Source organism: Cherax quadricarinatus, chromosome 77 (genome assembly GCF_038502225.1).
Source record: "Cherax quadricarinatus isolate ZL_2023a chromosome 77, ASM3850222v1, whole genome shotgun sequence".
Lineage (NCBI taxonomy): Eukaryota > Metazoa > Arthropoda > Malacostraca > Decapoda > Parastacidae > Cherax > Cherax quadricarinatus.
This window is the reverse complement of record NC_091368.1, coordinates 7,286,371-7,297,771: the sequence shown is the minus strand read 5'-3', so window position 1 is coordinate 7,297,771 and position 11,401 is coordinate 7,286,371. Positions and strand designations below refer to the sequence as shown.

General features: G+C 45.8%; 1 protein-coding gene across 1 annotated transcript in view; it reads left to right on the top strand.

Moving 5' to 3' along the window:
* The window catches only part of LOC128701992 (C-Jun-amino-terminal kinase-interacting protein 2-like), a 192,577-nt gene that overhangs the window by 78,091 nt on the left and 103,085 nt on the right, over nt 1-11,401 (top strand). Inside the window, exon 2 of the mRNA XM_070101465.1 lies at nt 8,599-10,240. Within this exon, the coding sequence (XP_069957566.1) occupies nt 8,649-10,240 (1,592 nt within the window). The 5' untranslated portion in view covers nt 8,599-8,648. The remainder of the gene's footprint in view (nt 1-8,598; nt 10,241-11,401) is intronic.

Genomic DNA, 11,401 nt, shown 5'->3' with positions numbered 1-11,401 from the left:
GGTCATGTGGAAGGCAGAGGTGTGGAGGGGCTGTTAAACAGTACTGCAGGGAGGGAGGGAGGATGTGTGGGAGGGAGTGAAGGAGGGAGCGGGTGAGAGATAAGGGAGGGATGGTGGTAGAGGGAAGAGAAAGTGAGAGAGGAGAGGGAGAGTGAGAATGAGAGAGGGAGAGTGAGAGAGTGGAGAAGGAGGGAGGGAGTGTGAGAGAGAGTGGGGAGTGAGGGAGGGCGTGAGAGAGAGGGGAGGGAGGGGGAGAGAGCTGAGGGAGGGAAGGAACAGGGGAAGAGAGGGTGGCAGGGAGGGAAGGAGAGAGAGTTAGTAGTGATGGAGGGAGGGGGGGGAAGGTGAGGTACTGCAGTGTGATGGAGAAAACATCACCAGCATTCACTCTCCCTCACCTTAATGTTCCATTTTTCCTCCACCACAATTGACTGCCTTTCACAGTGACCCACTGAGGCTTTTATTGTTATAGTGGTGGTTAATGCTTTTGTGGTGGTGGTTAATGCTTTTGTGGTGGTGGTTAATGCTTTTGTGGTGGTGGTTAATGCTTTTGTGGTGGTGGTTAATGCTTTTGTGGTGGTAGATAATGCTTTTGTGGTGGTAGATAATGCTTTTGTGGTGGTAGATAATGCTTTTGTGGTGGTGGTTAATGCTTTTGTGGTGGTAGATAATGCTTTTGTGGTGGTGGTTAATGCTTTTGTGGTGGTGGTTAATGCTTTTGTGGTGGTGGTTAATGCTTTTGTGGTGGTGGTGGTGGTTAATGATTTTGTGGTGGTGGTGGTTAATGCTTTTGTGGTGGTGGTTAATGCTTTTGTGGTGGTGGTTAATGCTTTTGTGGTGGTGGTTAATGCTTTTGTGGTGGTGGCTAATGCTTTTGTGGTGGTGGTTAATGCTTTTGTGGTGGTGGTTAATGCTTTTGTGGTGGTGGTTAATGCTTTTGTGGTGGTGGTTAATGCTTTTGTGGTGGTGGTTAAGGTTTGTTTTGTGGTGGTGGTTAAGGTTTGTTTTGTGGTGGTGGTTAAGGTTTGTTTTGTGGTGGTGGTTAATGCTTTTGTGGTGGTGGTGGTGGTTAATGATTTTGTGGTGGTGGTGGTTAATGCTTTTGTGGTGGTAGATAATGCTTTTGTGGTGGTAGATAATGCTTTTGTGGTGGTGGTTAATGCTTTTGTGGTGATGGTGGTTAATGCTTTTGTGGTGGTGGTTAATGCTTTTGTGGTTGTGGTGGTTAATACTTTTGTGGTGGTGGTTAATGCTTTTGTGGTGGTGGTTAATGCTTTTGTGATGGTGGTGGCTAATGCTTTTGTGGTGATGGTGGTTAATGCTTTTGTGGTGGTGGTTAATGCTTTTGTGGTTGTGGTGGTTAATACTTTTGTGGTGGTGGTTAATGCTTTTGTGGTGGTGGTTAATGCTTCTGTGATGGTGGTGGTTAATGCTTTTGTGGTGGTGGTTAATGCTTTTGTGGTGGTGGTTAATGCTTTTGTGGTGGTGGTTAATGCTTCTGTGATGGTGGCGGTTAATGCTTTTGTGGTGGTGATTAATGTTTTTGTGGTGGTGGTTAATGCTTTTGTGGTGGTGGTGGTTAATGTTTTTGTGATGGTGGTGGCTAATGCTTTTGTGGTGATGGTGGTTAATGCTTTTGTGGTGGTGGTTAATGCTTTTGTGGTTGTGGTGGTTAATACTTTTGTGGTGGTGGTTAATGCTTTTGTGGTGGTGGTTAATGCTTCTGTGATGGTGGTGGTTAATGCTTTTGTGGTGGTGGTTAATGCTTTTGTGGTGGTGGTTAATGCTTTTGTGGTGGTGGTTAATGCTTTTGTGGTGGTGGTTAATGCTTCTGTGATGGTGGTGGTTAATGCTTTTGTGGTGGTGATTAATGTTTTTGTGGTGGTGGTTAATGCTTTTGTGGTGGTGGTGGTTAATGCTTTTGTGGTGGTGGTTAATGCTTTTGTGGTGGTGGTTAATGCTTTTGTGGTGGTGGTTAATGCTTTTGTGGTGGTGGTTAATGCTTTTGTGGTGGTGGTTAATGCTTTTGTGGTGGTGGTTAATACTTTCGTTGTGGTGGTAGTTCTGGTAGCTGGTGGTAGTTCTGGTAGGTGGTGGTGGCGGTAGTTCTGGTAGGTGGTGGTGGTGGTAATAGTGGTAGTTCTGGTACGTGATGGTGGTGGTAGTTCTGGTAGGTGGTAGTAGTGGTGTTAGTAGCAGTAGTAGTGGTTCTGGTAGGTGATGGTGGTAGTAGTAGTAGTAGTATTAGTTCTGGTAGGTGGTGGTAGTAGTAGTAGTAGTAGTAGTAGTAGTAGTTCTTATAGGTGGTGGTGGTAGTTCTGGTAGGTGGTGGTGGAGGTGGTAGTAGTAGTAGTAGTTGTAGTTCTGGTAGGTGGTGGTGGAGGTGGTAGTAGTATTAGTTGTAGTTCTGGTAGGTGGTGGTGGTAGGTTTGGTAGGTGGTGGTAGTGGTGGTGGTAGGAGTAGTGGTGGTGGTTCTAGTAGGTGGTGGTGATGGTGGAGGTGGTGGTAGTAGTAGTAGTAGTAGTTTTGATAGGTGGTGGTGGTAATTCTGGTAGGTGGTGGTGGTAGTTGTGGTGGTGGTAGCAGTAGTAGTAGTTCTGGTAGGTGGTGGCAGCTGTAGTAGTAGTTCTGGTAGGTGGTGGTTGTGGTGGTGGAGGTGGTGGTGGTGGTGGTGGTAGCAGTAGTAGTAGTTATGGTAGGTGGTGGTGGTGGTGGTAGTAGTTCTGGTAGGTGGTGGTGGTGGTAGCAGTAGTAGTAGTTCTGGTAGGTGGTGGTGGTGGTAGCAGTAGTAGTAGTTCTGGTAGGTGGTGGTGGTGGTGGTGGTGGTGGTGGTATCAGTAGCAGTAGTTCTGGTAGGTGGTGGTGTTGGTGGTGGTGGTGGTATCAGTAATAGTAGTTCTGGTAGGTGGTGGTGGTGGTGGTGGTGGTGGTAGCAGTAGTAGTAGTTCTTGTAGGTGGTGGTGGTGGTTGTAGTACTAGTAGTAGTTCTGGAAGGGGTTGGTGGAAGTAGTAGTAGTAGTTCTGGTAGGTGGTGGTGGTAGTAGTAGTAGTAGCTGTGGTAGGTGGTGGTGGTAGTAGTAGTAGTAGCTGTGGTAGGTGGTGGTGGTAGTAGTAGTAGTAGTAGTAGCTCTGGTAGGTGGTGGTGGTAGTAGTAGTAGTAGTTCTGGTAGGTGGTGGTGGTGGTAGTAGTAGCAGTTGTTGTTCTGGTAGGTGGTTGTGGTAGTAGTAGTAGTAGTAGTTCTGGTAGGTGGTTGTGGTAGTAGTAGTAGTAGTTCTGGTAGGTGGTGGTGGTAGTAATAGTAGTAGTAGTTCTGGTAGGTGGTGGTGGTGGTAGTAGCAGTAGTAGTAGTTCTGGCAGGTGGTGGTGGTAGTAGTAGTAGTAGTAGTAGTTATGGTAGGTGGTGGTGGTAGTAGTAGTAGTTCTGGTAGGTGGTGGTGGTGGTAGTAGTAGTAGTAGTAGTTCTGGTAGGTGGTGGTGGTTGTAGTAGTAGTAGTTCTGGTAGGAGGTGGTGGAAGCAGTAGTAGTAGTAGTTCTGGTAGGTGGTGGTGGTAGTAGTAGTAGTAGATCTGGTAGGTGGTGGTGGTAGTAGTAGTAGTAGTTCTGGTAGGTGGTGGTGGTTGTAGTAGTAGTAGTTCTGGTAGGTGGTGGTGGTTGTAGTAATAGTAGTTCTGGTAGGTGGTGGTGGTGGTGGTGGTTGTAGTAGTTCTGGTAGGTGGTGGTGGTAGTAGTAGTAGTTCTGGTAGGTGGTGGTGGTGGTAGTAGTAGTTCTGGTAAGTGGTAGTGATGGTAGTAGTTCTGGTAGGTGGTGGTGGTTGTAGTAGTTCTGGTAGGTGGTGGTGGTGGTAGTAGTAGTAGTTCTGGTAGGTGGTGGTGGTGGTAGTAGTTCTGGTAGGAGGTGGTGGTTTTAGTAGTAGTAGCTCTGGTAGGTGGTGGTGGTGGTAGTAGCAGTTCTGGTAGGTGGTGGTGGTACTAGTAGTAGTAGCTCTGGTATGTGGTGGTGGTGGTAGTAGTAGTTCTGGTAGGTGGTGGTGGTGGTAGTAGTAGTAGTAGTAGCTCTGGTAAGTGGTGGTAGTAGTAGTAGTAGTAGTAGTAGTAGCTCTGGTAGGTGGGGTTGGTAGTAGTAGTAGTAGTTCTGGTAGGTGGTGGTGGTAGTAATAGTAGTAGTAGTTCTGGTAGGTGGTGGCAGTAGTAGTAGTAGTTCTGGCAGGTGGTGGTGGTAGTAGTAGTAGTAGTAGTAGTAGTAGTAGCAATAGTTCTGGTAGGTGGTGTTGGTGGTAGTAGTAGTAGTAGTAGTTCTGGTAGGTGGTGCTGGTAGTAATAGTAGTAGTAGTTCTGGTAGGTGATGGTGGTGGTAGTAGTAGTAGTAGTAGTAGTTCTGGTAGGTGGTGGTGGTGGTAGTAGTAGTACTAGTAGTAGTAGTTCTGGTAGGTGGTGGTGGTAGTAGTAATAGTAGATCTGGTAGGTGGTGGTGGTGGTAGTAGTAGTAGTAGTAGTTCTGGTAGGTGGTGGTGGTTGTAGTAGTAGTAGTTCTGGTAGGTGGTGGTGGTAGTAGTAGTAGTAGTAGTTCTGGTAGGTGGTGGTGGTTGTAGTAGTAGTAGTTCTGGTAGGTGGTGGTGGTTGTAGTAGTAGTAGTAGTTCTGGTAGGTGGTGGTAGTAGTAGTAGTAGTAGTAGTTCTGGTAGGTGGTGGTGGTAGTTGTAGTAGTAGTAGTTCTGGTAGGTGGTGGTGGTTGTAGTAGTAGTAGTTCTGGTAGATGGCGGTGGTTGTAGTAGTAGTAGTTCTCGTAGGTGGTGGTGGTGGTGGTAGTAGTAGTAGTTCTGGTAGGTGGTGGTGGTGGTGGTTGTTGTAGTAGTAGTTCTTGTAGGTAGTTGTTGTAGTAGTAGTTCTGGTAGGTGGTGGTGGTTGTAGTAGTAGTAGTTCTGGTAGGTGGTGGTGGTTGTAGTAGTAGTAGTTCTCGTAGGTGGTGGTGGTGGTAGTAGTAGTAGTAGTTCTGGTAGGTGGTGGTGGTAGTAGTAGTTCTGATAGGTGGTGGTGGTTGTTGTAGTAGTAGTTCTTGTAGGTGGTTGTTGTAGTAGTAGTTCTGGTAGGTGGTGGTGGTTGTAGTAGTAGTAGTTCTCGTAGGTGGTGGTGATTGTAGTAGTAGTAGTTCTCGTAGGTGGTGGTGGTGGTAGTAGTAGTAGTAGTTCTGGTAGGTGGTGGTGGTGGTAGTAGTAGTTCTGATAGGTGGTGCTGGTTGTTGTAGTAGTAGTTCTGGTAGGTGGTGGTGGTTGTAGTAGTAGTAGTTCTGGCAGGTGGTGGTGGTTGTAGTAGTAGTAGTTCTCGTAGGTGGTGGTGGTGGTGGTAGTAGTAGTAGTTCTGGTAGGTGGTGGTGGTGGTAGTAGTTCTGGTAGGTGGTGGTGGTTTTAGTAGTAGTAGTTCTGGTAGGTGGTGGTGGTGGTAGTATTAGTAGTTCTGGTAGGTGGTGGTGGTTGTAGTAGTAGTAGTTCTGGTAGGTGGTGGTGGTGGTAGTAGTTCTGATAGGTGGTGGTGGTTGTTGTAGTAGTAGTTCTGGTAGGTGGTGGTGGTGGTAGTAGTTCTGGTAGGTGGTGGTGGTTTTAGTGGTAGTAGTTCTGGTAGGTTGTGGTGGTGGTAGTAGTAGTAGTAGCTGTGGTAGGTGGTGGTTGTAGTAGTAGTAGTTCTGGTAGGTGGTGGTGGTGGTAGTAGTAGTAGTTCTGGTAGGTGCTGGTGGTTGTAGTAGTAGTAGTTCTGGTAGGTGGTGGTGGTAGTAGTTCTGGTAGGTGGTGGTGGTTTTAGTAGTAGTAGTTCTGGTAGGTGGTGGTGGTGGTAGTAGTAGTAGTTCTGGTAGGTGGTGGTGGTTGTAGTAGTAGTAGTTCTGGTAGGTGGTGGTGGTGGTAGTAGTAGTAGTAGTTCTGGTAGGTGGTGGTGGTTGTAGTAGTAGTAGTTCTGGTAGGTGGTGGTGGTGGTGGTGGTGGTGGTGGTGGTGGTGGTGGTGGTGGTGGTGGTGGTGGTGGTGGTGGTAGTAGTAGTAGTTCTGGTAGGTGGTGGTGGTTGTAGTAGTAGTAGTTCTGGTAGGTGGTGGTGGTGGTGGTGGTGGTGGTGGTAGTAGTAGTTGTTGTTCTGGTAGGTGGTGGTGGTCGTAGTTGTAGTAGTTCTGGTAGGTGGTGGTGGTAGTAGTAGCAGTAGTTCTGGTAGGTGGTGGTGGTTGTAGTAGTAGTAGTTCTGGTAGGTTGTGGTGGTAGTAGTAGTAGTAGTTCTGGTAGGTGGTGGTGGTGGTAGTAGTAGTTCTGGTAGGTGGTGGTAGTAGTAGTAGTTCTGGTAGGTGGTGGTGGTAGTAGTAGTAGTTCTGGTAGGTGGTGGTGGTAGTAGTAGTAGTTCTGGTAGGTGGTGGTGGTGGTAGTAGTAGTAGTTCTGGTAGGTGGTGGTGGTAGTAGTAGTAGTTCTGGTAGGTGGTGGTGGTGGTAGTAGTAGTAGTTCTGGTAGGTGGTGGTGGTAGTAGTAGTAGTTCTGGTAGGTGGTGGTAGCTGTAGTAGTAGTAGTTCTGGTAGGTGGTGGTGGTGGTGGTAGTAGTAGTTCTGGTAGGTGGTGGTGGTGGTAGTAGTAGTAGTTCTGGTAGGTGGTGGTGGTGATAGTAGTAGTAGTTCTGGTAGGTGGTGGTGGTGATAGTAGTAGTAGTTCTGGTAGGTGGTGGTGGTGATAGTAGTAGTAGTTCTGGTAGTTGGTGGTGGTGATAGTAGTAGTAGTTCTGGTAGGTGGTGGTGGTGATAGTAGTAGTAGTTCTGGTAGGTGGTGGTGGTGATAGTAATAGTAGTTCTGGTAGGTGGTGGTGGTGGTGGTAGTAGTAGTAGTTCTGGTAGGTGGTGGTGGTGATAGTAGTAGTAGTTCTGGTAGGTGGTGGTGATAGTAATAGTAGTTCTGGTAGGTGGTGGTGATAGTAGTAGTAGTAGTTCTGGTAGGTGGTGGTGGTGGTGGTAGTAGTAGTTCTGGTAGGTGGTGGTGGTAGTAGTAGTAGTTCTGGTAGGTGGTGGTGGTGGTGGTAGTAGTAGTTCTGGTAGGTGGTGGTGGTAGTAGTAGTAGTTCTGGTAGGTGGTGGTGGTGGTAGTAGTAGTAGTTCTGGTAGGTGGTGGTGGTGGTGGTAGTAGTTCTGGTAGGTGGTGGTGGTGGTGGTAGTAGTAGTAGTTCTGGTAGGTGGTGGTGGTTGTATTAGTAGTAGTTCTGGTAGGTGGTGGTGATAGTAGTAGTAGTAGTTCTGGTAGGTGGTGGTGGTGGTAGTAGTAGTAGTTCTGGTAGGTGGTGGTGGTAGTAGTAGTAGTTCTGGTAGGTGGTTGTGATAGTAGTAGTAGTAGTTCTGGTAGGTGGTGGTGGTGGTGGTAGTAGTAGTTCTGGTAGGTGGTGGTGGTAGTAGTAGTAGTTCTGGTAGGTGGTGGTGGTGGTAGTAGTAGTAGTTCTGGTAGGTGGTGGTGGTAGTAGTAGTAGTTCTGGTAGGTGGTGGTGGTAGTTCTAACAAACAACAAAGCGGAAGTAAAAATACTCAGACAATTACTCTTCAAGGCTGGTGAAACAGTCATCCATTTGACTGTGTTAGGAACAGTGAAATATAAACCACCAATAAGAGTCTGGACTGGAGAAGCACAGTGGGGAAGCACAGTGGGGAAGCACAGTGGGGAAGCACAGTGGGGAAGCACAGTGGGGAAGCACAGTGGGGAAGCACAGTGGGGAAGCACAGTGGGGAAGCACAGTGGGGAAGCACAGTGGGGAAGGAGCAATACTTAGAAATGAGTGTCGTAGAGACGTGTGAGGAAGTCCGCTTACACCAGTAAATTTTGAAGGGGTGGAGGGGCAAGCCAGCGGAAGGCATCGGTCAGATGACCAGAAACTCCAGATGTGGGTCATCATATGACTAACACCCGCAGACACTTGTCCTGTTTCCTGACGAACCTTACCTAACCTAACCAGCAGTCTCACCTCACTTAGCAGTAAACAGGTACCTGGGTGCTAGTCCACTGCTCTGGGTGACATCCTGGGGATGGAGAAGTAGTATTCCTTACAGCTGAATTATAAGTTAATTGAAGAATAACAACAGATGTTAGGTTGTAAATTCAGTAGAGTATATATGAACCTCCTAATATATAAAGGCAAACTTAAGATTTTCACAGATATCCTGCACATAGGAGAAAGAAACTATTGACGTTTCGGTCCGACTTGGGCCATTAACTAGTCACACAGATACGCGAAGGGAAGGGAGCCAATATATATATACGAGAGGGGAACGGAGCCGGGAGTAGAACGAAAGGAGGTAGTAATATAATTTAAAAATTAGTGGTTCCCTTCCCTTCGCGTTTCTGTGTGACTATTTAATGTTCTAAGTCGGACCGAAACGTCGTCATAAGTTCAGTTCATCTCTGTACGACTTATTTGTATGTTGTTTCAGTCACGATGTTGAGACTTTTTATTCTTCTAAAGATTTAAAATATTTAAAGAATTAAAGCAACTTTTTCTTTACATTATTAGAGATTGATAACATTGTGTTATAAATATCATTTTTTCCACAGTATTGATATTTCTTAAATATTACTATCATGGTCTTTAACTCCGAACAGCTTGTGCCATACAGCAAATGTAGAGAGTAGTGGTAGGGTGTAGCGCCATCATGGTGTGGGTAGACGTGCCCTGGGCTCCACCCAGCCCTAATATACCAAAGGACTTGGAACTATCCCACCACACGAACCCAACTTTTGGTAAGGTCGGTATTCCTTCCAACGAAAACGGGAACGTAAACAATGGTGTAAAGGACATAAATTACAATCAGACTACTGAAATTCCCAAGACTTTCGAGCCGAGTGCTATAAATGGGAAACAAATAGTGCCGCAGGTACAGTTTTCTAGTGGAAAACAGTGTCAGTCCTTGCCGTGTGTGAATTCAACCAACTTACAGCCACTGAATCAGGCGCCAGACGGAGGGAAGACTCAAGTGTTTCGGGACACGCGCACTGTTAGTAATGTTGATGTGTTGAGCGCTAACCCCGCTCAAAACAATCACTTCTCCACAAATGGAAATGTCACAAACGAAGATATACTCCTTGAACATGAGTGCTTTGGTACAAAACATTTTACGAAAGCAGAAACTGGTAAAAATGTTGTGGACGAGAACGATAACAGTGTTAAAAAGTCTACGTTGAAGGCAAAAGACTGTAAGTTACGTAAGGAACTCAGTAATTATTCCGAATTGCACAGAAAGATTCGAAATGAAATAGCAACTGAGTGCAGCGAGAATTATAGCGAGTTTTGCGACACAGAAAGCTCGGGAAATGAAGCCGTCAAGCCTCGTATCAAGGAATTGATAAATAACCCTGGTGAAACACATGTCTTCGGAAACCAACTCACTTCGCACTCTCATTGTAACATTAATGTGGACGTCGATAAGGACGATGGCTACAACGAACTCCAAAACGAGCCACAAGACGAATCTAATAACACCGACGAATCCAAACCTATTTTGGGCACTCAGGAGGGGGACGATTCCTTTCTTCTTCAGGACAACGTCCGTGTTATTATACCATCGTTCGACGACCATGCGCTCAACGACCTGTCGCCGCTTTTAAAGGGACCCTTTTCTGTAGGGGACTCGGCATCTCATGAGGAATCTTCTACAGCACCTGGTAATGCAGGTAGACGCTACGAGGAGCCTCTACCACAGCAGATGTTTGACCTCCTGCCATTAGGCTGTGAGAGGGATAAATGCCGAAGTAGAGGTATCCTTGCCAGCTGTCAGGTCCCAGAAAGTGTATCCGGCAGACTGCCAGAAGTGTTGCAACACCTCATGCAGATGCACACACAGTTTTCATCAAAGAGGACTCTCCTAAAAGACACATACTACAACAACTTTCCCCTCAGAAGTGCATACCTGAGGGATCCATCTTTAAAATGTTTCTCTCATAAGATGTTCAGCATAGAGTGTTCTCGTGTCGACGGTGACTTCACTCTACCGCGTCCCAGGACGTCCCGTCTCTGTGACCCTCTCAAGTACTCCCAAGTGAACGACTCTCCACCGAGGTACTCTCCCTTAAAAGACTCCTTCCTGAAAGAGTCTCCGCCTTCCTCCCGGGGCCTGGAGCTCACGTGTGAGAGCCCTGACAACCCTGACTCCGGTAGAGGAACCTCCAGCTCGTCGGTGGAGGAGGAAGCTCTTGGACCACAGTTCTTCGCCGACCTCTGCAGTTTGTGGCCAGACCTCATTGTTCGGTAATGGTGTCTCCTATTATTTTCCATTCATCAGTCCTCAATGTCAAATGGTATCCCTTTATATATTTTAGACTTTATTATTTTACATTGTGTTCATCTGTATAATATATGTCTCACATTATCATGCGCCTTATATGCTGGAAGATACGGTAATTAAAACTGAGTATAACATTAGTAACATTTATACGGGTGTAAGACATAGTCTCCGAGTCTTGCAGAGAGGAGGAGACTGCAGACGGGGGAGTTATGTTTGACATTATTGTGCGCTGGAAACCGTTAAGAAGAACATAAGGAATTGGTGAATTTAAAGACAGTGTGGTGGGGCGAAAAGTATAATTCAAAGAGAAGAAGAGGAAATGTTAAGATGGTTTGGCAATGTAGAAATAATTGAAAATGATGGGATGATGAACATAGGGTATAAGTCTTGGGTGTATATAAAGACTAGGGAAATGAGTATGATGGGATGATGAACATAGGGTATAAGTCTTGGGTAGATGGAAAGGCTAGGGAAATGAGTATGATGGGGTGATGAACAAAGGGTAAAAGTCTTGGGTGGATGGAAATGCTAGGGAAATGAGTATGATGGGGTGAAGATAGGGTATAAGTCATGGGTGGATAGATGTAGTGGGCGACACGGGAAGGTTAGAGAGCGCAAATAAAAAGAATTGAAGATTAAAGGGGTGCAAATAAAGGGAGTATTGATTGGTTGTGGATAGAAAAATACAACTGGTATATGTGAACATGATAAACTGTGATGAGTAAACAAACGCAAGTGGTTTGGGGGTAAACCGGTTTGCTGGACTTAAAGTATTGGAGGTGAGAATTCAAATACCCTGGCTTTAGAAAAATACCGAGTGAGCAAGTGATGGTTAAATATTCTTCTTCTTTAGGGGGATGGAAGACAATCTTGTTTCACGGAAAATGGCAGATATGATAACACAAATAAAATAATAATAATAATAATAATAATAATAATAATAATAATAATAATAATAATAATAATAATAATAATAATAATAATTATAATAATAATCACGAAAATTACGTATCTGGGAGTATAATGACGTGTCAGAGGTCAATGCCACTGTGAACTTTGATATACTAATTATTGCAAGTATAAAACTGGGTATGCTGTGCTTACCACCCCTCCTTCCCCAGCCG